Source organism: Rhinatrema bivittatum, chromosome 3, assembly GCF_901001135.1.
Source record: "Rhinatrema bivittatum chromosome 3, aRhiBiv1.1, whole genome shotgun sequence".
Taxonomy (NCBI): Eukaryota; Metazoa; Chordata; class Amphibia; order Gymnophiona; family Rhinatrematidae; genus Rhinatrema; species Rhinatrema bivittatum.
Genome location: NC_042617.1, coordinates 298,529,547 through 298,557,269, shown reverse-complemented (window position 1 = coordinate 298,557,269; position 27,723 = coordinate 298,529,547). Strand labels below are relative to the sequence as shown.

The following is a 27,723-nucleotide window of genomic DNA, read 5'->3' as shown; positions in this document are numbered from 1 at the left end:
CTTTCAACGCGTTAAGGGCCAAGCCTCTCTCTAAACCATCTTTTAGAAACTCAATATAAGAAAATTATTCCTTACCTGCTAATTTTCGTTCCTGTAGTACATAGGATCAGTCCAGACCGTGGGTTATGTCCCCCGTCCAGCAGATGGAGTCAGAGCAAACTTCCGAGGGTGCTGACATAAGCAGGTGCACCCTCCAGGGATCCTCAGTATCGAGAATATCAAAGCCCAGAGAAAAACACTAGACAGAAAAGTAGGATGGATCAAGCACCAATCAAATTGTAACCACAGAACATATAACCAATGCAACTTGCAAGGAGAACTGTGAAGAACTAGGCAACAACAACAAAACATCAGAATGTAGGAGTTGGAGGGACAGGAGATAGAACGTACACGAGCAGGCGTCTGACCATTACTTAAGAAAACCCGGGTGGGCGTCTGGACTGATCCTATGTACTACAGGAACGAAAATTAGCAGGTAAGGAATAATTTTCTTTTCCCTGTACGTACTAGGATCAGTCCAGACCGTGGGATGTACCAAAGCTTCCCTAAACCGGGTGGGTCCCTGAAGACCCTGCTCGGAGAACCCTGTCCCCAAAGGAACCCGCCTCACCTACCGGTAGTTGCAACCGGTAATGCTTCGAGAAGGTGTGTAGCGACTTCCATGTAGCCGCGCGACAGATTTCCTGAATTGGGACATGTTGAGACTCCGCCCGGGACGTGGCCAGGGCACGCAACGAATGAGCCCGGACTCCCTCCGGGGGAGCCTTCCCGGCGCCTATGTAGGCCGAGGACACCGCTTCCTTGAGCCACCTTGCGATAGTAGTCCTAGACGCTTGCCATCCCTTCTTGTGACCGGACCAAAGCACAAAGAGATGGTCGGACGTCCGGAACTCATTGGTCACTTCCAGGTAGTGCAGCAGAGAGCGCTTCACGTCGAGGCACCGGAGGGCCTGGGGCGCATCCGCCGGGAAGGCCGGCAACTCCACCCACTGGTTCAAGTGGAAGGAGGACACCACTTTAGGTAGGAACGAAGGAACCGTTCGAATGGAAACTACCGAGTCCGTGACGCGTAGGAACGGTTCCCGGCACGAGAGCGCCTGAAGCTCGGAGATGCGCCTCGCCGAGGCTATGGCAACCAGGAACACCGTCTTAAGGGTGACGTCCTTAAGGGAGGCCTGCCGCAGCGGTTCGTAGGGAGCCTTACCCAGGATCCGGAGAACCAGGTTGAGATTCCAGGAGGGATAGGGATGTCGCACCGGCGGCCGCAGGTGCTTGACTCCTTTGAGGAATCGCGAGACGTCCGGATGAGACGAAGGATTTGGATTTCCCGTGGTACGAGCCGGGGAGGCTAGAGCAGAGACTTGCACCCGCAGGGAGTTGTAGGAGAGACCCTTCTCCAAGCCCTCCTGGAGGAAGGCCAGGACCTGACGGAGCGAAGGCGCCGTCGCGGAGGCTCCATGTCCAGCACACCAGACCTCAAACACCTTCCAGACCCGTACGTAGGCGACTGACGTGGAGGTCTTACGTGCCTTGAGAAGAGTGTCTACCACGGTTACTGCGTATCCCTTGCGCAGGAGACTCTGCCTTTCAAAAGCCAAGCCGCGAGACAAAAGTGTTCCGCCTGGTCCGAAAATACCGGACCCTGATGGAGTAGCCGCGGAAGGTGTGACAATCGCAGAGGTCCGTCCACTACCAGGTTGAGTAGGTCCGCAAACCACGGGCGCCGCGGCCATTCTGGCGCCACCAGAATGACCTGCCCTGGATGATCTTCTATCCTTCGCACCACCTTGCCCACCAGAGGCCACGGCGGGAAGACGTACAGCCGAACATGAGGGGGCCAGGGTAGCACCAGGGCGTCCACTCCTTCCGCCCCGTGATCTCTTCTCCGACTGTAGAACCGCGGGGCCTTGGCGTTGCCCGACGTTGCCATGAGGTCCATGGCGGGAGTTCCCCAGCGCCGAGTGATGAGCGACATTGCCTCGGAGAGAACCCATTCCCCCGGGTCCAACGTCTGCCGACTCAGGTAGTCCGCCTGAATATTGTCCACGCCTGCGATGTGGGAGGCCGCCAGGCGGTCGAGGAACCGCTCTGCCCAGGCCATGAGACGGGCCGCTTCGAGGGCCACCCCCGGGCTCTTGGTGCCTCCCTGTCGGTTGATGTAGGCTACCGTGGTCGCATTGTCCGAGAGAACCCGGACCGCACGTTGCCGGATGAGAGGCAGGAATTGGATGAGCGCCAAACGGACTGCTCTGGTCTCCAGGCGGTTGATCGACCAGGACGCCTGTTCCTGTGTCCACTGCCCCTGCGCTGAGCTTCTGAGACACACGGCCCCCCAGCCAGTCAAACTGGCATCGGTAGTGACCACAATCCATTCCGGCGACTCCAGGGGACAGCCCTGCGCCAGGTTCCTGGGGTCTAGCCACCAACAAAGGCTGAGTCTGGCCGCCGGCGGAAGAGGTAGTATCGCCTGATAGTCCTGCGAGACCGGTTTCCACTGCGAGAGTAGCGCCATCTGTAGGGACCTCAGGTGTGCAAAGGCCCAAGGTACCAGGTTGATTGCGAAGGCCATCGAACCCAGGATCTGCAGGTAATCCCTCGCTATTGGGACCTGGAGAGCGGCAAAATGGAGAATTTGCTCCCTCAGCGACTGGGCCTTGTCCGGCCGCAAGAAGACCTTGCCTTGAGCTGTGTCGAAGCGTGCTCCGAGAAAGTCCAGCTGCCGAGACGGAAGGAGACTGCTCTTGCCGAAGTGGACTACCCAGCCGAGAGACTGCAGAAATTCGACCACCCGGTCGACCGCCTGCTGCCCCTGAGGGAGGGATTTCGCTCGGATGAGCCAATCGTCCAGGTAAGGATGTACTAGAATGCCCTCTCGCCGGAGCGCGGCCGCCACAACCACCATGATCTTGGTGAACGTCCTGGGTGCCGTTGCCAACCCGAAGGGGAGGGCCCGGAACTGGAAGTGCTGTCCCAGTATCTTGAAGCGGAGGAGCCTGTGATGGTCCGGGCGTATCGGAATGTGTAAGTAGGCTTCCGTCAGATCCAGGGAGGCTAGGAACTCCCCCGGATGAACAACCGCTATTACCGAGCGGAGGGTTTCCATGCGAAACCGGGGTATCCAGAGGACCTTGTTGATTTCCTTGAGATCTAAAATGGGACGAAAGGATCCATCCTTCTTGGGCACCACGAAGTAGATGGAATAATGACCCGAGCCCACCTCTCCGGAGGGGACGGGTGAGATGGCCCCCAGGGCTAGGAGCCGGTCCAGCGTGCTTTGTACTCCCAGGCGCTTGTGACTTGACCCGCAGGGCGAGAAGACGAATCTGTCTTTGGGGCGATGCCGCAAATCCAAAGCGTAACCGTGCCTTAGAACATCCAGGACCCATTGATCCGTGGTGATGTTGGCCCACTCCTCGTAAAACCAGGCTAGTCGTCCTCCGATCCTCGGGAGGGGGGAGTGGGCCGGCCTGACATCATTGGTTGGACTTGCCGGAAGCTCCCTGCGCCGAAGAATCCCTTGGCGGTCTACGGCCACGAAAGGACCGGGTCCAAGACTGGGACCTGTTCGAGGGGTTTCTCAGACCCTGGGGCTTGGAGCTCCGAAATCGCCGTTGAGAGCGGGACCGATTCCTGGAGAAGGAATTGGACGGACGATATGACCTCTGGCGGTCCTCGGGCAACCTATGTACCGAGTTTTCCCCCAGGGATTTAATGATCTGGTCAAGATCCTCGCCGAAAAGGAACCTACCCTTAAAGGGTAGAGAGCCTAGGCTGGACTTGGACGAGGCGTCTGCCGCCCAATTTCGAAGCCACAGCAGTCGCCTGGCGGAAACAGCCGAAACCATGGTCCTCGCCAGGACCCGCAGCAAGTCGTGGAGAGCATCGGCCCCATAGGCAATGACGGCCTCCAGCCTGTCCGCTTGCGCCGCTTCCTCAGGTGGCAATTGCTGTGAAGTAAGGAGCTGCTGTACCCACCGTAGCCCCGCACGCTGGGTGAGAGAACCACAAATAGCTGCGCGGACCCCCAGCGCCGAGACCTCGAAGATCTTCTTGAGGCAGACTTCTAACTTCCTGTCCTGGACATCGCGGAGGGCCGTTCCCCCTGTAACGGGAATCGTGGTCCTCTTGGTGACGGCAGAGACTGCCGAGTCGACCTTGGGTACTTTAAGCAGGTCCAAGAAGTCTCCGGGGAGAGGGTAGAGCTTGTCCATGGCTCTGCCCACTCTGAGCGATGCCTCCGGCGTGTCCCACTCCCGTACCAAAAGGTGTAGGAAAGACTCATGAATCGGGAACGTTCGCGCCAGGGGACGTAGGCCCGCCAGGACGGGGTCCCCTTTGGAGCTTGCTGAGGCTACGGAGGGAGCCGGAGGCCCAGGCGGTTCGACGGGCGGGTCGAGATCCAATTCCTGGAGGACGTGTGGGATGAGGTCAGACAGCTCCTCCTTCCGGAAGATCCGGAGCACCCGTGGGTCGTCACACTCCAGGTGCGCTGCCAGGAGCGAATCCTCATCAGCCGAAGCCGGGTCACTCCCAGGGTCCTGCGTTGGGGTCGCTCCGCTGGGTGGAAGAGCCAGGAGCGTCTTCTGGCCGCCCCCCCGAGGGCGCTGGATTGGCCCCCCCCACCCCCACCAGCCAGGGCATCTTCGCGGGCGTGGGGTTCACTTGACCACCGCCTGGCGACCCCCCCGCCAGCTGCAGGCTCTGGCGGTACGCCTGATGCATTAGGAGAACAAAATCCGCCGTAAACCCCCCTGCTGGTGGAGGGACGGCGAGAGCGAGGTCCGTGGAGGGGCCCGAAGCGATGGGGGGGGAGGATGGAGCTCGAATCGGCCTCAAGCGCGGCGAAAACCCATGCTGTGACTCCTCAGCCTCCGAGTCAGCAGCGCTCTCCAGCTCTAAGATGGCCGCCGCTCCCGCCAAAGAAGGGGGCGGGGCCCTTCCCCTCGAGCCGCGGCGCTCCGAGCCTGACGGCGAAAAAGGCGGGGAAGCCGGTCCGGACTCCCCCCCGGGGAGAGCGACGCCGGAGGAGACATCCCGCGATCGGCCCTGCCCCGGGTCGGCGCCGGGAGCCCCCTGAAATCGCTGCATGGCGTCCGGTCGGGAGAGAGAACCCCTTCAGCGACCGCCCCTGGGGCCGGATCCGGGGAAACCGCGCCGCGGGAGGAGCGGGCTCGTCCGCCCAGGCTCAACTCCGCGAACCCTCCCCTCAGGAGCAGCAGGGGAATGAGACTTCCCTGCTGCCGCGGCCCCGGGGAATGGAAACGTCGCAGGGCCGAGGGGGAGGGGTTCGAATCGCGGCGCTCCGAACAGGGGAGAGGCTGGCCCCACCAGCGTGCCCCTGAGCCGTCCGACGGCGAAGCTGTGAAGGGAAAATGACAGCAGAAAAAAACTTACCGCCGGAGAGAGGAGGAAAAAACAGAAGAACAAAGGGCAGACAAAAGAGAGAATAGTCCCGCTGGCAAGCTAACCAGGGCTGTGAGACCCGGGCAGGGGCTCAAAGAGACTCCCTGAGGAGGAAAAATTTTTTTTTATTTTTATTTTTTTTTTTTAAACTCTATTTAGTAATTTAGAGCCCAGGCCTGCTTGATCCTGTCCTGAGAAGGAAAGATAGAAATAATGGGGCAGAAGCCACCAACTGGGGAAGCAAAGGTTCCCCCACTCGCATCTGCTGGAGTCAGAGAGATACTGAGGATCCCTGGAGGGTGCACCTGCTTATATGTCAGCACCCTCGGAAGTTTGCTCTGACTCCATCTGCTGGACGGGGGACATAACCCACGGTCTGGACTGATCCTAGTACGTACAGGGAACGCTGGAATGAAAACCCATTTTATTGTAATTAGTCTACCACCACACCAATTTTCAAAGATCCTCCTAACTTTCATGGGAGATTGAAGATTTCCTGGCTTTCAAACGGCCAAGACATAAGGAAAAAAATCAAGCTGGATCATGCTCAACAAGGTCCAAACCAGCAGACACTGGCTCTAGGGCAACAATGAATGCCCATACAGCCACCTTACCAGACTCACATAAAATTGCCTCAGCCAAATTGGGAGCAACCAGACTCATGAGACCTTCTGCACCATTTTGCCCCCTCAAGGCCATAAGGGAAACAAATAGCCACTATTCCTGCCACAACTGATAACACACCTACAGAACAAGCTTCTGTCCTGCTTAGGTTGTGGTCAAGTTCTCTGATGCAGTCCCAGTCTGTGCCTCCTACTCTCCCATCCTGAGAGAAAACACAGCAACAGCTACCACCAGCAACCAATACATAATGCAGACCTCAGGCCCCACAAACCCAGCATGCTTCCCGTGCTATGGACCCAACATGGCTATCATTGCCCACCAACCTGTACTGCCTTTGTAGAGGGACCTGGCAGACCAGCTCCAGACTTTACAATGAGCACAGTTTAGACAGCTTTGGCCAGCCAATCAATTCTCTCTTTTAAATATTTTTAAAAGCAGCTGCACTAGCAAGAAGCCTGCAACTAGACGAGAGGGCATAAGACAAGAGAAGAGCCTGAAGAGAACAGAGATTCAAGATCAGCTCTTGGTACAGGAAGCCCCTTGCTGAGAGCCTACTCTCCTAGGGGAGGACCAGACCTAGACCTGACATGCCTGACTCCAGCAGCACAGGTATGCTACTCTACCGACTGCTGGAGGCAGAAAATATTGGCCAGCTGAAGTAAACATAGGACCTTGAATTGTGATGTCAGCAAACCAGTTTTCTGGCTCCATCTGTTGACTGGTCTGGCAGGACAGCAAAGAAAACATCCTTACAATTCCAGGGATTTGGCAGGCTTCATTAATCTATCAGCAGCATATTGTGGATAGTTTTAAAGTTAGTTCTGCTCAGAAAACATGGAGGAATCAAATATATACATTCCCAAAGCTTCAAAAGATCAAAAGCCACGTTACCAAGGACTCCTCTGTCTTATCAAAGCTGATGTCAGAGAGAATTGATGCGGATTCATCAATTGTAGACAGCCTGAAAAATAGTTCAGAAGAGTTCATTTCCATGTATTGTGTTCAATTTCTCTCTGCAATACCTAGTTCCTGCTGCTTCAGAGAGATTTTATAAACATCTGCACAGTGCCTCAAAGGCTAGAAATGAAGACACCATTGCCAAATGCTGATTTACCTGCATGCCCATCTGCTTAAATTTTATTCAGCTCCATTAAGGAGCAATTACGATTCACGTTTCTGCATTACTAAGAAATTAAATCAGTGTGCCTGAAGATTCCCCCACACTGAAGATTCAGTGTTCTCTAGGAGCCTGTGTCACAAATTTAATGTTCCAAAATGTTTAGGAGCAGAAAGGCTAGGGGGTGCTTGCTGAGGAGGCTCTGACGACATAGAAGGATCTTTCCAATTGCTGACCAGCATTAATTCAAATTGTTCCCTGACCAAGCAAAATAAAATTGACAGACTGCCTGCAGGTAAACTGGTGTTTTTCTATGTTGGTTCCTTTCTTTCAAGAGTACACATTTCACTAAAAACATTTATACAATGCTATCAAGCTGCTAGCATATTTAAAGTAACAGATGCTTCCCAAGTTAATGATCCATCTGGGTTCCCTGTAGTCCCACTACAACAATCCAGATGTAGCATCCTGAAGCTTCAGTCTTCCACATTCATACCACTGTCAAACACCAAGAACAAAAACAAACTGCTGGTGACAGAGGATTGTACCAGTTGCTAGATAAACCGTCTCTTGCTGGTAGAGAAGTTATCAAATTTGTAAAAATCCCATTACAACTTTAAGAAGTTTCTTTGTAATACTACTATTTTATTTTTAGTAAGCACTTGTTCCCACTTAATTAACTTCATTGATGTTATAAAATGGGAGATTCTAAAATGCCTACAGGACTTATTTACTGTTTCCTGATGAGTGTACACCAGTCTCCTCTCCCTCTTCTACTCCCCTGCTGAGGCCTCTAAGATCCTGACTGGGGTGGAAGATACAGCTCTGCCCCCTTTCTTCCCCATGGGTCCCACTGGAGCTAAAGATGCTTCAGCTGCTTCCTGGACCCCCATCAGGGCATTTCTTGCTACCAGTTCTACCACACTATGTCCACTCAGTAGTAGGGATAGTGATGCTCCCTGCAACTCTGCTGTACATCCAGCAGGTTCAGCCCACAGCTTCTCCCCCTCTCAAGCTAGGTAGCCTCATGCCATCTGCTCACCAGGAGTCTACTCAACTTGCTAGAGAAAAATAGGGACTGCATATTCAGAAGTCTTGTTTATACATTGTACAATTTATAGAGAGAACTTAATCTACATAGTTATTAGCAACCTAAGTTGTAAATTAGGTAGAAATAAAATGAAAGGCACAAGGAAGAAACTCATTTTGTCTAGTTAAATAAAATTGTCTATATAGGTTTTAAAAAGGGTTGAAGACTGCCAGTCACACAGTAGAAAACGACTTAATTTGCATCTAATCTTCTCCATGAACTGGTTTTCCTTTTGGCATACATTAAACAGAGCAGTTCCAATCCATACTTTGGTTTAGTGATTGCGTCCCCAAATACTGCCGAAAGTCAGTGCTGCTCCCCCTGCAGAAAGCACCTCCCCTCCAATAAGCAGTGGCATTCAACACACAGGCCTCCCCCCACGGCTTCCTATTAGAACAATCTGTGTGCAGGACCAGGATCTGTGAGTGCACAGACTTGTGCGCCCCAGGCTGACTGCAAACAACATTCTGTTTTCTTCCAAGTGTAAGCACTCTAGGGGCGTATAGTTCATTTATTCTAAGTCACAAAATCTGCCTGTTGGTCCTAGTTTGAGTATCCTGAAGTATCTGTTACGGTTTGCTATGGTTCACAGAAGTTTGTGTTATTTGGGAATACATATTTCAGGCAATATAAAGAAGTTATTCAATTTAAAATTATGGTTCTATTATCCAGAAGGCAGATTTAGATAGATGGGATGTATTACCTACAATCACTTTTGGGTAGAGTGAGTCTCATTAAAATGGTTTTGCCAAAATTACTTATTTGAACAGATCCATTGTGATATTCCACAAAACTTGTGGTATCCTTACGTGGTTATATTTTGTCATTTATATAATTGAAGAAACTTCCACGGATTGGCATGGCTATGCTGCAGTTCCCAAAAGACTGAAGGGATAGAGATGCCTATTTTCATTTTATATTTTCTCACATCTCATTTGCTCAGTTTGCAGGGCTAGATGGGGGTAGATAAAGACTAGAACTGGAGTGATTTGGAAGGGTGTCAAACTTTGGAGCATAATTTAACCGCCCTTTTATTTTACCGATCTGGAGCAAATAGCCTCAATAAATAGTGAAATTACTACTTAGCCGATAATGTCCTTTCCTCTAAAAGTCAGGTCAGGCCATTATGCATGGGTTATGCACTCCTACCAGCAGATGGAGAGAGATCAACAGGCTTGCTGTTGTCACTCCTTATATGCATCCATGCCGATACCAGCCTGCCAGTATTATCTGCAAAAGCTAACTGTTGACAACTTTACAACCAAAAAATTCAAAAGCACATTTATACATTATATCTAGGGTTTTTCTTTTGTTATGAACTTCCAGAAGACAAAGGGAAGTAAGAAACACGAGAAAATAGACCATACAAGAATAGGGTAAAAGGTGAATCCCATACTCATACAAACACTATGAATTGTTCATAAATTTGCCACTCACCTCCCGTTTAACCTTGTAAAATTAGGTTCCTGGAACCCATCTAGGTGAGAAGCCTAGCAGCATTGGGGAGGAATATGGCTAGGCTGTTCTAGAGGAAAGGAAATTATCAGGTAAGTAGTAATTTCCCCTTCCTCTACATCCACTCAGCCAGGCCATTATGCATAGGATATACAAAGCTACTCCCTCCCCTTTGTGGGTGGGCAGCTGCCTAAGCCCCTTGCAAACCACTGAAGAAAAGGTGGTCTCCTCTAACTCTACAAATCTGATGGAGACAACAGCTAAGTCCTGTCCACGAAGCAGCCTGTGCACCTATGTAATGAGCACAAACCTGCTTTGTGCTCATTACATAAGAGCAACCGCAAGTCTACATACGCAGCTATGATTCACCTCCTTAATCCAGCGTGTCACCAAAGCCCTACACTTTTCCATGCACCACCGTATAGCACAAAGATGATCAGACCTTTGGAGCTCATTAGCAACCTTGAGATCTCATAAGATGCTGGCCCACATTCAATGTATGCAGAAGCACGTCCTCCTCCGCATCTCTGTTAATCCAATAACGGCAAGGGGACAGACTGATTCATGGGAAAACTTGCAACAACCTTCAGAAGAAAGGAGGGTACACCATGTCAAGATGTATCCTGCCCTAAGTAACAGAGAAAAAAAAAACAACCTGCAACTCTTCTACCCTGCACGCCAAACTACAAGGAACAGTGTCTTTAATGTGAGCAAGCGTGTTTAACATCTCACGAAAAAAACAAAACACACAACTACCCCACACACTATATCTGGGTGAGAGGACAGGAGCTGACCCTGAACCCATCCTCTGTAGCAAGAGAGCATGCACCCTGCACCTTCAAGTATTGAGAGTTAAACCCTTAGAAGCCCCTCTTGCAGAATCAGAAGCCCAGACCCTCACAAGCTAAGTAAAGAACTTTGTAGCTTTTAGCAGAAGAGCCACCACTGCTGGACAGTAACCCTTACAAGGGCCAAACTGATTCTCATGAAACATTGGACCCTGGCAGAGCAACTCCTTGCGTGGCACAAGTTTCAGAGGGTTGCCACACTGCAGATGCTGGAGATCTGTATATCACGGTTGGTAGGGCCATTCTGAGGCACCAGTAGTACAAGTCCTGGATTCTCTGTGACATAAGAAGAACATTAGTTCCTCCTGGTGATCGACGTAGGCCACCATCGCTGCATTGTCTGACATGCGACTCAATTGATCCCGCAGCCTATGGATGAACTGCAAGCATGCTAGCCGTACCACCCGAGCCTCCAGGTGAACGTCCCAGCAGGACTCATCAGCATTCCAATATCCTTGGGACATTATCTCCAGGCAGTGAGCCCCACAACTGTGGAGACTCGCATCTGTGGTGAATACCAACCAGGTCAGAGAGGACAAGAGAACTCCCTGTATCAGATGATCCTCCAGCAACCACAACTGGAGGTGGTTGCAGATTTCCATTGGCAAGTGGAGCCGGACCACATAGTTCTGCGACTGCGGGTTCCAACAAGACAGTGGAGGGCACATATTCGCCCTCACCCACGATACCACTTCCAGGGTTTCTGCCATCAAGCTGAGCATCTGTAGGTAGGACCACACCATTAGGTGTATGGAGTTCTCCCAACTGACGCACTTGAGACATCAATTTCTGAATCCGAACTTCCAGTAGGAAAACTCTGTCCTGCCCAGTGTCGAACCGGACCCCCAGATAATCCAATGACTGAAATGGCTGAAGATATCTCTTGGTCAGGTTCACCCCCTCCCCCAACAGAGCTCCTGCAATAAGGAGACCACCTTGTGCATCACCAGGCGACTCTCTTCCTGAGACTTGACATGAATCAGCCAGTCATCCAAATACAGGTGCACTAGGATCCCTTCTCTTTGCAAGGCCACCGCTATGACCACTATAACCTTTCAAGGTTATAGTGAGTGGTGGCTAGACCAAAAGAGCACTGCCAGAAAGTGATAACAGCACACCAACACTGCAAAGCAAAGAAAGTGTTGGTGTTCCAATCGGATGGGAAGATGAAGGTAAGCCTCTGACAGATCCAGGGAGATCAGAAATTCCCCCGACTGCACCATTATCACAGAGCGTAAGGTTGCCATGCGAAAATGAGTCGCCTTCAAAAAAACAGTTTACCTTCTTTGAGATCCAGGATGGGACAAAAGGAGGTCTCCTTCCTGGGCACAACAAAACAAATGGAATATCGCCCCATACTCTGAGAATCACAGCCCTCAGCCTGAAGAGCCTTTGAAACGTGAACTCCACTGCCTGCTTCTTCTGTGGGGAGTGGCATGGGGACACGAACACGTCCCAAGGAATACTGAGAAATTCCAGCACATATCCTTTTCATATCACCTCCACTGGTCCAACTTTTTCTCAACCCACCTCCGATAAGACGTCCTCCTACCTTTTGTTCCCAAAAGTGAATCGGCAAACCTTCATTGGGAAACTGAGGAAGGTCTGCCACCTGAGCCCACTTCTCTCTTGGGCTGTCTGGAACAAAAAGGATGAAACTTATTGAAAGGCTGAGTCCGCTGAAAGGTAGACCCTCTCTAGGGACACCACCTCTGGATTCCACCCCTCATAACAGAGGGGCGCCGCTATTGCTTATCTTCTCTGGCAATGAATTCCAGAGCTTAACTGTATGCCAAGTGAAAAATAATTTTCTTCAATTTGCTTTAAATGAGTTACTTGCTAGCTTTATGGAGTGCCCTCTAGTCTATTATCTGAGAAAGTAAATAACTGATTTACATTAAGCTGTTCAAATCCTTTGATGATTTTGTAGACCTCTATCCAATCCCTCCTCAGTCGTCTCTTCTCCAAACTGAACAGCCCTAACATCTTTAGCCTGTTCTCATAGGAGAGCCATTCCATGCCACTTATTTTGGTCACCCTTCTCTGCACTTTCTTCATTGCAACTATATCTTTTTTGGAGATGTAGCAACCAGAATTGCATACAGTATTCAAGGTACAGTCTCACCATGGAGTGACTCCAGATCAATCAAGTCCTGGATGGCATCCATAACATGGAGGGGGGGGGGGGGGGGGGGGGGGCACGGACGGGACAAGAGACTTTACGCAAGGAAACCAAAATGGGATTCCTTCTTCAGTTCTACACCGAATCTGCACCAGAAACACCCAGACACTACAAGGACTGGGAAATCAGAGCCGGCAATTCAGCTCTATAAAAGAACCATAAAATGGGCTTCCCAGAGGAATTTTCCATCCTCCAGGGCATCAGGATCAGTCTCATTATCCGCGCCATCTGGGTTCCTGTCGGGAAAACCTACAGCAAATTGAGGCGCTCTGGCACTGAACCACAGGTTAAGGGTCTGAACTGCCAGGGATTGGGTAAAACAGAGGACTGCAAAACCTGAAAAACCTCCACCCAAGAAAAAGCAGCAGGATCCAGGCCAAACCCAGAAGGAACTGGAGTGGGACCCACTGAACTGTCATCTACTGTGGAGGAGCCAGTCAAGGGAGTACCAAGGTCTGGCGAACCTCCAGACAAAGCCATCACCAAATCTTCATCAGGATGAGAGGACCCTAGCTTAGGAAAATCAGAGGGCAGCTCTCCCTGAGTGTCCAAACAGTGCTGACACAGGTTAGAAGCCACGACAGACTGAGAAGCCCGGTACAGAGAGAAAAATGCTTAGGCTTCCTATCCACCACCAATAAGGCAGCAGTGAATGTGCATCCAAATGACTTGCGTTCAGTTTTATGCATACAAAAATTAGGCGCACTCGAAAAAATGTGCTGCTCAATTCAGACACACACAGCGTGTGGGCTCTTGCATGTATCAGCATCATTAAAAAGTTGTGCGCGCTTTTTGGGCACACAAACCGCGGCACACTGCACACAGACATCCTGTAGAGGGCAGAAACACAGAAGCATCTGAAAAGCGCCACCATGGCCTACCACAGGCACGCAGGCAAGAAGCTTAACTGCAGGGCCTAGCCCACCAGATGCTGCCCAGTTCCCCTAACCCCACTGACAGCAGGAACGACTTCAGAACAGCACGCCGAGCACAGAGAACAGAGGAAGTCCTAAAATCCCTCTGTAGGTAAAAACATCTTCTGCCCTTTTTTTTTTTTTTTTTAATCTTCCTGGAGCTCAGTGCTTATTGGCTGAGCACAGAGACGATCTCCTGCTGCAGGAGAGAGAGCATCTGCCGTCACTGCTGCAGTCTGCCTTTCAGCTGTACAAGCAGCTAAGTCCGTGCCGGGAACTGGCTACCAGCCTAAGGCACATCTGAGGGATCACAGAAATCACCTCAGGAATTCTCAGCTGGGATGGGACCTTTAGGTATCAATGTAAAATTCTCCTTCCAAAATTCAGAGCAATCCCCATAGGGGGATGCGCATCCACCATCTGCTGGAGACTGAGAATACTGGCAGGCCGGGGTCACTGCAGGAGTGTATATATATATATATATATATATATATATATATATATATATATATATATATATATATATATATATATATATATATATATATATATATATATATATATATATATATATATATATATATATATATATATATATATATATATATATATATACATACATATACATACATATACATATACATATACATACATATACATATATATACATATATATACATATACATATACATACACATGTATACACACACACACACACACATATACATACATATATACATACTGTGACATCAGCTTGCTCCGCCTCCATCTGCTGGCAGGGGAGCATAACCCTGGTCTTGAGTCCATCTCTCTACACGTTAGGAAATGGGAGATTTCCATTTAGTTAGAATCATGTGTTTAGATACCTTGTAGAGAGGAAAAGACATCAGTGGCTTCCTCACCCCTTTCAGAATGAGATGCCTACCCTGCAGAAGCCTCCTCGACTTTTGAATCTGACAAACCACCTAGCTGATGAAAAACACCTCCTTCCACAAATTATTTTTCCAGTTAACTAGTCCAGGAAGCTAGCAGGCTCCACCTCCCCCCATCTCCTGAGCCAGAGAAGATGGCAGAGAGTTCTACTTGTCCCTGCAAAGTCCAGGGCACCTGGGTGCCAAGTCCACACGAGGGAGGTGTGGGAATATACCAGGCCAAAGGGTATGAGAGGCACCACCCCCACCAGGCTTCTGCATAATGCACTGCACTCTTTGTGCTATCAGCACAAAGTCTGGAGAAAAGTGCCTTGGGTGTGGAGATGAAGGCCTTGATAAGGTTTTTGGGCCCTCAGGGACATCAAAGGGTGTAGAGACCAGGTCAGAGAAGATCTGAGAATCCCAGAGCTACACTGCAAGAAAAACCAAAATGGCAGCCATTCCCACCAAACAGTCAGAGGCAGTGGGAGCCTTTCGTTTCTCCTTCAAAGTTTTTCCATGCGTGGGGGGAGCTGGGATTTTGCAGAATTGACTCCTGAAGCAGACTTTCCCTTGCCAGTACAGACAACACAGGGTGCTAGCTTAGATTCCAACATGCAGGCCCCACACCCTCCACAGCTCCATCTCTGCTCGCCCCTGCTAGCAATGGACTCACTCAAGTTGCCTAGTCAAACCACAAAAGACTCAGGAGACATGCAATCAGAGGCTGAACTACAATGCACACCCCCATCTGAGCTGGTAGCCTCTGCAAAAAGGAAAATTAGTTTCTTACCTGATAATTTTCGTTCCTGTAGTACCAAGGATCAGTCCAGGACACCTGGGTTGTGACTCCGCACCAGTAGATGGAGACAGACTAAAACTTGTGGGCGGAGCCATATATGCCCCTGTGCCAGTCACAGCCCCTCAGTCATACGGAATGTCAAAGTAGAACACAACCAGAGAACTAAACTAGCCATAAACCGCTAATAGAAACGGGGAAAGAAAAACACCCCTTCTGGAAATGGACTCTCCAACCGAGAGAGCGAACAAACAGAACAGAGTAATTCAGAACAATGAGCGGACTCTCCATTACTTTAGCGCAGCACTGCGGGCGGGATCCTGGACTGATCCTTGGTACTACAGGAACGAAAATTATCAGGTAAGAAACTAATTTTCCTTTCCCTGTACGTACCAGGATCAGTCCAGGACACCTGGGATGTACCAGAGCAAACCTACTGAGGGTGGGAAGCAGAGAGTCCCGCTCGGAGTACCCTCTCTCCAAAACCCCTGGAATCGGTAGCTCGGACATCCAACCGGTAATGCCTGATAAAGGTATGCAACGACTTCCAGGTAGCCGCCCTGCAAATCTCTTGAGGCGACACCTGCGAAGCTTCCGCCCAAGACGCCGCTTGAGATCGAGTCGAGTGACCTCCAGATATCGGAGGAGGGATCTCCGCACGTCAAGTTTCCGTAAGTCCCTTGCTTCTGGGACGGAGGACTCCCTGCCCGCAAACGAGGGCAATTCCACCGATTGATTTACATGAAAAGACGAAACAACTTTCGGAAGAAAGGAAGGAACCGTCCGCAAAGAGACTCCGGAATCCGAAATACGCAAGAAAGGTTCCCTACAGGACAGAGCCTGTAACTCGGAAACGCGCCGTGCCGAGGCAATCGCCACCAAGAACGCCGTTTGTAAGGTGAGATCCTTAAGGGTTACGCGTTTCAAGGGCTCAAACGGCGCCGCGCCTAGAGCTGAGAGAACCCAATTGAGGTTCCAAGCCGGACAAGGGAGATGCAATGGAGGGCGAAGGTGCTTAGCCCCCCGAAGGAAACGAGAAATATCCGGGTGAAGCACCAGGGACGTACCACGGACCTTACCTCGCAAAAAACCAAGCGCCGCCACTTGAACCCGTAGAGAACTGCACGCCAGACCTTTGGCCAGACCTGCCTGGAGGAACGCCAGAATGTCGGAAACTGAAGCCGAAGTGGGGTCCACTCCACGCTGCACGCACCATTCCTCAAAGACCACCCAGACACGGACATAAGCTAAGGAAGTCGACTGTTTCCTGGAACGCCGTAACGTAGCCACCACCACTCTGAGTAACCTTTACTCTTCAGGCGCCTCCTCTCAAAAGCCATGCCGTGAGACAGAAGTGATCCGCATCCTCCAAACAGACGGGGCCCTGATGGAGTAGGCCCGCCATTCCTTGGAGCCGAAGGGGTGCCGCTACTGCCAGATGGCCGAGGTCTGCGAACCACGGCCGGCGCGGCCACTCCGGTGCCACCAAGATCACCTTGGCCGGGTGCAACTATGCGCCGCAGAATCTTGCCGAACATCGGCCACGGGGGAAACACGTAGAGCAACACAGCCGTCGGCCAGGGAAGCACCAACACATCGACGCCTTCTGCCCCCCGTTCTCGACGTCGACTGTAAAAATCGCGGAGCCTTCGCATTGTGCCACGTGGCCATCAGATCCATGTGGGGCACACCCCACATTTTGCAAATGAGAAGGAACGCTTCGTCCCCCAGCTCCCACTCTCCGGGATCTAAGCAATGACGGCCGAGAAGATCCGCCTGAACGTTGTCGCCTCCCGCAATGTGAGATGCTGCTATGTTGCTGAGATGCAGCTCCGACCAGGCCATCAAGCACTGAGCCTCCTCCGCCACCTGGGGGCTCCTCGTCCCGCCCTGGCGGTTGATGTATGTCACGGTGGTCGCATTGTCCGACAACACTCGGACTGCCTTTCCCCGCAGCCACGGCAGGAAGGCTTGTAGGGCCAGACGGACCGCTCTGGTCTCTAGGCGATTGATAGACCACTGGGCTTGCGACACTGACCATTGGCCCTGGACCGAGCTCCCTAGGCAGACCACTCCCCAACCGGAGAGGCTGGCATCCGTGGTTACCACTGTCCAATCGGACACCAGAAGGGAGACTCCAGAAGACAGATGACTGGGATCCAGCCACCAGAGTAGGCTGGACCTCGCGTGTCCCGCTAGAGGAAGCGGTAGGTGGAAGTCCTCGGAGACCGGCTTCCAGCGGGACAGTAAGGAAGACTGTAATGGTCGCAGATGAGCGAACGCCCAAGGAACCAGCGCCAGCGTGGAAGCCATAGACCCTAGGACCGTAAGGTAGTCGCAGACTCGCGGTCGGTGGAGAGACAACAAGCGCCGTACTTGAGATTGTAGTTTGCACACCCGGTCGTGCGACAGGAACACCTTGCCCTGTGTCGTGTCGAACACTGCTCCTAGATATCCTGTGTCGTGTCGAACACTGCTCCTAGATATTCCAAGGTCTGCGTGGGTGCCAGATGACTTTTGCTAAAGTTGACCACCCATCCCAGGGACTGCAGGAGATGGAGGACCCTGGCCAACGCTAACCGACACTGATCCTCGGACTTTGCCCGAATCAGCCAATCGTCCAGATAAGGATGGACCAGGAGACCTTCTCGGCGCAACTGCGCTGCCACCACAACCATCACCTTCGTGAATGTACGGGGAGCCATCGCGAGCCCAAACGGGAGCGCCCGAAACTGGTAATGCTGTCCTAGAATGCAGAACCTGAGGAAGCGTTGGAACGACGGCTGAATGCCTATGTGAAGATACGCCTCCGTGAGATCCAGGGAAGCCAGGAACTCGCCTGGTCGTTACCGCGGCGATGACCGACCGAATCGTCTCCATTTTGAAGTGAGGAACGCGGAAGGTATCGGTTTACCCCCTTGAGATCCAGGATTGGTCTGGACGTGCGACTTTCTTTGGGACGATGAAGTAAATGGAGTACGGCCCTTGCCGTGTTGGCTGACCGGGACGGGGGAAATGGCTCCCAATGCTTCCAAGCGTCGGATGGTGTCTAGCACCGCCGCCGTCTTCTCGGGGGCCTTGCAGGGCGAGACAAGGAACTTGTCCGCTGGAGTGTGAGCAAAATCTAACGCGTAGCCATGTTTTATCACGCTGAGGACCCACTGGTCCGACGTTACACCGCCCCATCTCTCGAAAGAGGACATCAACCGCGCCCCGACGTTGGAAATGGAGTGCTGGGGCTGTAGCGGGAGATGGGCCGACCACCTTTCATTGCGAAGACTTGGCCCCTGTGATCGCCAGGGGTCCCCCTTGTCTTCCGAAGCGCTTCCCCCCGAAAGGACTGCTGCTGCCACTGCGGGTTACGGGAGGAAGAAGACCTGTACGCTTGCCCGGACGACCCTTGAGGGCGCGACTTCCGGGGACCCCGAAAGCGGGACCTAGCCGAAAAAGAAGACCGCGACCTGGAACGATCCTCGGGAAGCCTGAAAGCCCTGTTTTCCCCCAGGGAAATCATTAAGTCATCTAACTCCTTGCCAAACAGCAACTTACCTTTGAATGGCAGCGCCCCGAGGTGAGCCTTGGAAGAGCCGTCAGCCGCCCAGTTGCGTAGCCACAGGAGTCGGCGTGCTGAAACCGCAGCCGTCATGGATCTCGCCGACGTGCGCAACAGATCGTGGAGCGCATCTGCACCATATGCTATTGCCGCCTCCAATCTAACCGCCTGCGCTGCCTCGTCTGCAGAAAGATCCGCATTGGCCTGTAGAACCTGAGCCCAGCACAAGCTAGCTCGCATAGCGAAATTCGTGCAGATGGCGGCTCGAACTCCCAGCGCGGAAACCTCGAAAATCTTCTTAAGCTGCACTTCCAGCTTCCTGTCTTGAAGATCCTTGAGGGCTGTCGCTCCCGTGACTGGGATAGTGGATCTCTTTGTTACCGCAGAAAACCGCCGAATCCATCTTGGGAAGTTTGAGAAGGTCCAGCGCGTCCTCCGGGACCGGGTAAAGCTTGTCCATGGCTTTGCTGACCTTCGGACCCAATTTTGGGGTGTCCCATTCCCGGAACAGGATGTCCGTGGAAGAAAAATGAAACGGAAAAGCCACTGCCGGACACGTGAGGCCTAACAGGACCGGATCCATGTTCGCCTCCTGCTGAACAACTACCGGAGGGGCCTCTATTCCCAGCTCCTGGAGAATGGCCGGAATTAAGGGCGGCAGTTCCTCCCTGCGGAAGAGCCGGACCACCTTGGGATCGTCTCTCTCCACTGCCTGTGATCCTTTTCCTGCACCGGACGGAGCGGATCCGTCCGCTGCTACTTCGTCGGCCCCCTGTAGGGGCTCTTCAGGGGAATCAGTGTGCGCCCCCGTGGAGGAATCTGAGTCCGCCTCCTGTGGGACGCCACGTGGAGGCCTTTTTCCCCTTGGAAGCGCTCGGGGGCACTTCCGCCACCCCCGATGGCCTCTTGGATTTCTTCAGCGGTGGAGCCTTGCAGGATTCCCTCCTGCCGCGCTTGCTTTTTTTTTTTTTTTTTTTATATTTCAGGACTTTGCGCAACAAAAGCGCAAAGTCCTCAGAAAAAGAGCCGGAATCGGAAGAAACCTCAGCGGGGCTCCCCAGGTCCCCCGAGGGACCCCCCCACCGCGATTCGTTCAGGGGACAGCGCGGGAGGCAAGGCCGAAGGCCCTGCCGTTTCCCGCGCCATTTCGCGGCCCGTGGTCAAAATGGCCGCCGCTCCAGGACTGAGAAGGAAAAAAACTCCTGGGGCCTCTCCACCGCGCCCCCCCCCCCCCCCCCCCCCCCCCCCCGCTCGGCAGCGGTCGCGCGGGTCGCAAACGAGCCTCCCGAGACGCCCCGGAAGACCCTTCATCTCCCGGGATGCAGGCAGCACACACACACACAGGCCCTCGCGCGCCGAGCCGCAGGCCCGGCAAATCGAGCCGCGAGGCATGCCGGCGAAAAACGGCGCGAAGAGGGAGAACGGCAGCCAAAAATAATAAAATTTGCGCGAAAAAGCCTCCCCCCTGTCAGCGGCGCCCCCCCCTCCGAGAGCGGCGACGCGAAGAAACAGAGAGCCGGCACAAAAAATAAAAACACACTTTTTTTTTTTTTTTTTACAAAAACGCCTGTCGCTGTCCGCGGGTCCTGGAGCCCTAATCCAGCAGGGGTGAGTGAACCGGGCTCCCCGGTGTCACCCCTGACGCTGCTACTGGGAAAGCCGGGTCCTCAACCCTAGCAGCGGCCTCAACCAGGGGGGGGTAGTCCCCTCAGGACCTCTCAACCCCCCTGGGAGGCAGGGCGGACGGACGTCAGTGACAATTTGGCAAAAAAAACCCAATTAACAACACCGTAGCCTAAACTGGCCTAAAACCAAAAGAAATAACCAACCCTGACGGAGTACCAGAACCAGGGCCGGGAGGAGCTGTGACCGGACCTGCACCATCTACTGGAGACAGAGTAAGACTGAGGGGCTGTGACTGGCACAGGGGCATATATGGCTCCGCCCACAAGTTTTAGTCTGTCTCCATCTACTGGTGCGGAGTCACAACCCAGGTGTCCTGGACTGATCCTGGTACGTACAGGGAACCATGATTTTTTAATGCAGCTCTAATAAGGCAAGCTGCTAGAAACAAAAACCCAATGTATGTCTTGGTGGGGGGAGGGGGCCCCAATAATTTAAAAATTGTGAGGCCCTTCACACCCCATGGCTCAGAGACCTGGAAAGCTGGAAGCCACCAACTGGCCTAAGCAACCAGGGTTCCAGCCCTGGATTCTGACTAGAGGATCTGCTCTACCGAGGAAGCTAAAAAAACACACACAAACACACCCCACAAACACCTTGCTGCCCCAGGAACCGAAGAACCTGCTGTACCAGGAGAGAGATCCTGCAGACTACTGCCCTGGGAATGGAATCAAAAAGCCTAGTCCACACGTGCCACCATCTGCTGGAGACAGGATACTGGCATGTGCCTAAATATGCACCCCTTGCCCTTTTAGCAGTGATGTCACTGAAAAGTTGTCTATTGGCAGAGGGGTATAAACCTATTTCTTACCCTGTTAGACCAGTGCAGACAAAGTTAGCAGCACTAAAAATCAATGCAGAGGCCCTCAGTGCTATATTGAACATGACGATTGGGCCAAGAGCTCTTGTGCCAATATTCAGCAGTCACCTGATGCTACAACTGCTCACCTTTTATTCCCTGTGCAATCAGTTGATGCTTGCGTCCGGCTATTCAAGAAAGCCAAAGCATTCCTTTGCTGCTCACTTAGCTGAATACTGCCTGATGCATCGCACATAAGCAGCTCTCTGATTAACTGGATCTGTCTCTCCTGAAACCAATAAAAATGCATTTTAACACATGTATAACCCACATTTCTAAAGTTCGAGGCAGGGATCAAAATCATAAAAACAAAATGAAATCATTAAAAGTAAACATTGAGAGGCACATTAAAACCAATATAAAATAAGTACAATTAAAATAATTCAAAAACATTTCTTAAGATAAAAAAAAGACAAACTTATAGGCAAGATCTAGAGGAAAATATCTTAACAGCTCAGGTGAGCAGATTGAGTGTCTTTTTAAAAAGGCATTCAAAGGCTCTCTCAAACAACTCAGTATGAGACGTAGGTCTTCTGGCAAGAAGTTCCCAGGGCCTGCAATTGAAAAGGCACAATTCAAGAGTTTTTATAAAATGTGTTAATTTTGGGGATTAAATTTCAAGCAAACCCTTATTAGCTGACCTTAAATATCTTGTGAGTTTGTATATACAAGTGCATTAATCCAAGGGTGGAAGTGCAGTAAAGTAACTTAAACAATTATTGCTAGTTTATACTGTATATATACTCCATTGAATTAGTAGTCAATATAGCAATTTCAAGAGCAGGGTTATGTGCTGCCTTATACTAATAACTGTTAAAATAAGTGGGATTTTGAATGATTTGTAGGGCTCTTAAGATATTAGCAGGAAGACCGGTTATGACAGCTGCAGTAGTGAAAGATCTCCAAGGCCTGAACAGCAGCTTGAAATGCTTTAGGCTCTTGCAATGACTTAAGCCTGTGTAGCACACACAATTTACAAAAAGGTAAAAGTTACCTGAATTTCCTTTCCTTGAAACCAGTCCAGATAGATGGGTTATATTCAGACGAGCAGATGGAGACAGATCAGACTCGCTGACACCACTCCTTAAATGCATTAGTGCTAATACCAGCTTGCCAAGCTAAACTGTAAACTTTCATTTAAATTCAATGAGAAAAACATTGATTCCCTTCTCTCTCTATTATATTTTGTTAACAGAACATGAACTTTCAGAACAAGTTAGGACATTGAAATAACTTACATGACAAAGTTTAAAAAATTTACATTCTGCCCAACTCCTCGTCCTCTTTCATACTGATCAGAAAATGAACATAGCAGCAAATTGAAATCCTATGTTAGCACTGGAGTTCTTAGTGGAGGGCTAACAAGTATGACGCCCTCAAAACACAAGACAACTAGATATGATAAAGGCCTTCCATGAATGTGCCTCCTATCAGTCCCACAATCAGCATTACCAGGGTGTTGAGAACCAAACCCTTAGAAAGAACTTCTTACAAGAAATCCAGAATAAGCAGAACTGAAGTTCTCCCTGGAGCACAGAATACCAAACACACACATAAGCCAGGGAAACTGGCAACTTCCTAGCCCTCAGAGTAGTCACTACTGCTTAGGAATACCCCACTTCTTCACTAAACATGCACTTTCAAGGGCCAAGCCATAAGAAAAATAGATCCGGATCGTTGTGAAGAACTGGACCTTGCAACAGAAAGTCCTTGTGAAATGGAAGCTTTAGACGTCTGCTGTGCACCAGATGCCAGAGATCCACATACCAAGGACAATGAGGCCAATCCGGCACCAAAGTCACCAGGCCTGAATGCTTCTAAATTCTTTGATGTATTCTGCCTATCATGGGCTAAGAAGGAAAGGCATACAACACCATCCCTGAGGACCAAACCTGAACCAAGGCATTTATCCTAGACTAAAGGTGGTCTTCTCTTTCAGCTGAAGAACCTCTGAACCTTTGCATTCTTGCCAGTCACCATAAGATCCATACCCAGCAGACCATCTCTTTCAAAGGCTAGTTGGGACAGAGACCATTCTCCTGAATCGAGCGCACTGCAATTGAGGTAGTCAGCTTGTACATTAAGCACCCCTCCAATGTGAGATGCTGAGACAACCTTCAAATTAATCTCCTCCAAACCTGGGCAGAGTCCATCTCGAACTCCTTGACCCTCTGACTTATGTAAGCCACAGCCGTAGAATTGTTGGACATTTTTCGGACAGCTTGACTTCTCAACAGGGCAGCACATTCCAGAAAGTCAACTGAATCGCCCTGGCCTCCAACCAATTAATAGATCAAGTTGATTTTTCAGGCATCCATCATCCTTGTGCAAACTGATCCAGACAGTGGGCCCCTATAACCCAGGAAAGGGTATCCAGATATACTCCCCAGTATAAGTGATTGCAATTCGACTATCACTGCAAGCTCTTCCTGAGTGACTTTGGGACCTGCAGTTGTATAGCATAGTCCTGGGACTGTGGATCTCACTGGGGCAGCAATGCCCTTTTTAGAGGATATATGTGGGCACTTGCCCATAGAATGAGGTCCAGCGCCGCCAAACCGAGCAGTTGAAGATAATACCAAACAGTTGGATTCCTGGAAGACAAAACACCAGGGCCTAATAACTTCTGTATCCCCTGCTGTCAGCAAAACCCCAATCTAGCCTAGAGTTGAAATGTTAGTCAACATTCTCAAGGTTACTCTTGAGAATGTTGACTAAGCACTCTGCAGGTGGCTGTCACACTCTCCTGGTGCGACACTGCTCTTAACCAATCGTCCAGATAAGGATGCATCAAAAATACCTTCCTTGCACAATGCAACAGTTACCACCATCTTGAAAAAAAGGTCCTTGGCGCTGCTGCCAACCCAAAGGACATGGTATGGAAATGAATCAGCCATTACTGCAAAATGAAATTAGTACGGATGATCCTTCCTAATGGGAATGTGAAGAAAAGCTTCTGTTAAATCAAAAAGTGGTCAAGTACTCCCCTTTTCGGTCTGCCCTGATCAGACCTCAAGTTCTCCATCCTGAAACGAGTCACTTTCAAAAACTCATTGACCCGCTTTAAGATAGAGAATGGGCCAGAAGGAACCCTTTTTTGGAGCCACAAAGTAGATTAAACTGCTGACTCCATCCTGGTTCCATGGTACAGGGACCATAGCCTTTATGTCTAGAAGCCTCCTCAAAAAAAAAAAGGTTTCTACAGCCTCTCGTTTGCTGACATGACAGTGGAAACTATAAAAGAATCAGAAATCAGATGAGAAAATCCCAGTGGGTATCCGTCTCCGATGATATCTAGCACCAACCGATCAAATGTATTCTAAGCCCATCTCTGATAAAACAGATGGCCACCTATCTCTGGAAGTGGAGAAAAGGCTCCCTCCCCCCACACCCAGCAGCCCTAAAAGAACCAGAGCTAGGAGCACCATTCTCACCTTTTTGGAACGAGAAGACTGATAGTGCAAAGAGGATCTAGACCTCTGAGTAGTTGAAACTCTGTTCTGCTTGAAGGTTCTGAAATCCTGATACCTACTGTGGGAGGAGAAAGTATGAGCCGAAGCCTTCACTCTACCTTCTGGAAACCTAGGCACCTTGGACTCCCCCAAAGCCTTTGAAATCTTCTCAAGCTCTCCTAGAAGAGCTTTGTCAAGTTGGTCTTAGAGATAGAATCTGCTGACCAGTTCCACAACAGTAGCCTTCAGGCAGTTACTATGGATGCCACTCCTCTCAGCAAAGAGTGCACCAAATCAAAGCAAGCAACTGCCAAGTATGTCGCTTCTGGTTCCAACTGTGAAGAATTCTCCATGGACTCTTCCTGGACATCCAGCACAAGATGCAAACCAGACCTTGTCATAATAACAGCAAACTAAGATCTTAAGTCCATGCTAACAGCCTCAAAGGACTGTTTAAGCACAGATTCTATTTTACCATCCTGGGAATCCTTAAATGCTGCTCTACCCTCTACAGGGAAAATGGTCCCCTTGGTCACTGAATAGACCAATGCATCTACTCATGGGAAATGGAATGTCTCCATCTGGACTGGGTCCAAGATGTAGAGCTTGGCAAGAGAACTGTCATCCCTAAAATTAGCTTCAGGGGCTGTCCCCTCCAAATCAAATCAGGTCATGTACAGCCTGGTGAAGCAGGAAAAAAATTTAGATTTCTTAAGGCTGACCATAATCGGGTCCTCCTTGGAAGCAACTAATCTTCCTCTCATCCATGATATTCAAATTGTGTAGTGACTAGGAAATGAGGGTTGCTAGTTTCTCTAAGAAAGACATGCAGTATGAAAGCTGTTGTCCCCTTCAAGAGGCCAATCCTTCTAGATCCTCTACCTCCCATGTCCTGTGAAAGCTCCTTGAAACCATCAAGCAACTCATCAGAAAGATAAAGTTAATTTTCCCTTTCCAGTCTAGTCTTCTACCCTGATACACTTCCTGCCCAGGGGAAAGAAGAATTTAAAGGTGCCCAAGGAATCAGGGAAGGTCCATATGAGACCTCTTGCCCCTTACAAAATGCCTGCAGCCCCTTTAAAAAATTCTCTAGATATGGCTGCCCAAGGAAGAGGTGGCCTGCACTATCGCTGCCAACACAGGCTCAAATTTCAAGTGAACTCCGCTACATCAAAACGCCATGCTCTGGAAAGGAGGGAATGGCCCAAAGTCCCCCTTGCTGCCCTGTGGCAGTAAGTGGCCTCCAAGTCCTCCTCCAAGACATAGCCAGTGATATTACTCCCTATGTCAGCCTAATCCTCCTGATGCACTACATTCACTGGCTTTCAGATCCCCTTTTACCCTCATACATTGCAGAAAAAGCAGAATTGCTTACCTGTAAGAGGTATTCTAGGACCGCAGGATGTTGGTTCTCACACATGGGTGACATCCGATGGACCCAACATAGAAACATTTTAAACCAAAATTTCTAGAAGCTTTGAATGGCACACTGAGCACGCCACTATCCACGCAGGGTCCCCTCTCTAGACTCATAACAGAATTACGAGAAAAATAAAAAAAAAGCCATAGGAGAAACTCATCTCTACATGGTGGTGGGTGGGTTTTGTGAGGATTAACATCCTGCTGTCCTAGAACACCACCTGTTACAGGTAAGCAACTCTTTCTCCTAGGACAAGCAGGATGGGAATTCTCACATGGATGATTCCCTAGCTACAGGCTGTCCCCATAAAAAAAAAAAAAAAGGGGGCTGCAGGCATTTTGTATGGGGCACCCAACCATGTGCCATTGGGCACAACAGTGGTGCTGTTGGAAAGAGGGAGACAGCCTGAACCCGAAAAAAAGGTCAGTAGGTAGGAAGAATTGGGTCTCACAGCTGAAAGATTCCGGAGGACAGACTGGCCGAAGCTGCTGTCACGTCAGCCATCCCTGCCCAGGCAGTAGTGAGAGACAAAATGTGTGGAGATAACTCCACGTCATAGCCTTGCAGATCTAGTCCATGGGGACTGCCCTCAAGCGGGCCACTAAAGTTGCCATGGCTCTGATAGAACAAGCCTCGACATGTCCCCAAGCTGGAGTCCTGCCTGAGAATAGCAGAGGGAGATGCAATCTGCCAGCCAGATGAACAGGGTCTGCTTAGCAACTGCAACTCCTAATCTATTCCTATCAAAAGAGATGCATAGACTGCCTATGGCCTGCTGTATGCTCCAAGCAGAAGGCTAAGGCTCTCTTGCAATCCAGACTGTGCAGAACCTATTTGCCCTGGTGCAAATGAGGCTTGGGAAAAAGGATGGGCATGGATATCAGTTACTACCTTAGACAGGGTGCGTGTGCAGAACATCCCTATAATGAAGAACTTTGTATAGGGTGGGTACGTGACTAAGGCCTGAAGCTCACTGACTGCGCGCTGAGGTGACCGCAACCAAAAACATGACCTTCAGGTCAAGTACTTGAGGTCACAAAATGCAGCGGCTCAAAAGGAGCTTTCATGAACTTAGTCAGCACTACATTGAGGTTCCAAGGCACAGCGGGAGGCTGCAGGGGAGGCTTCAGCTGAAGCAGGCCCTGCATAAAGTGTCCCATAAGGGAATGCAGAGAGATGGATGAACCATCCATGCCCCAGTGGTAAGCAATCACACTCAGGTGTACTCTGAGTTGGTCTTTAAGCCAGCGCCCAAATGTGTAGGACGTAATCCAGCAGCTTTTGTATAGAGCAGAAGAATGGATCCAGGCTGTGGTGCTCACACCACACTGAAAACCTCTTCCACTTCAGACTATAAGACTTCCTAATGGAAAGCTTCCTGGAAGCCACCAAGACCTGGGACAGAAGTCAAGG

At 50.6% G+C, this 27,723-nt stretch overlaps 1 protein-coding gene across 1 annotated transcript in view; it reads right to left on the bottom strand.

The window, feature by feature from the left end:
* The window catches only part of RACGAP1 (Rac GTPase activating protein 1), a 186,662-nt gene that overhangs the window by 115,611 nt on the left and 43,328 nt on the right, over window positions 1-27,723 (bottom strand). The window contains exons 4-5 of the mRNA XM_029595020.1: window positions 21,528-21,667; window positions 6,919-6,988 (exon numbers count right to left, since the gene is read on the bottom strand). Coding sequence (XP_029450880.1) covers window positions 6,919-6,988; window positions 21,528-21,667 — 210 coding nt within the window. The remainder of the gene's footprint in view (window positions 1-6,918; window positions 6,989-21,527; window positions 21,668-27,723) is intronic.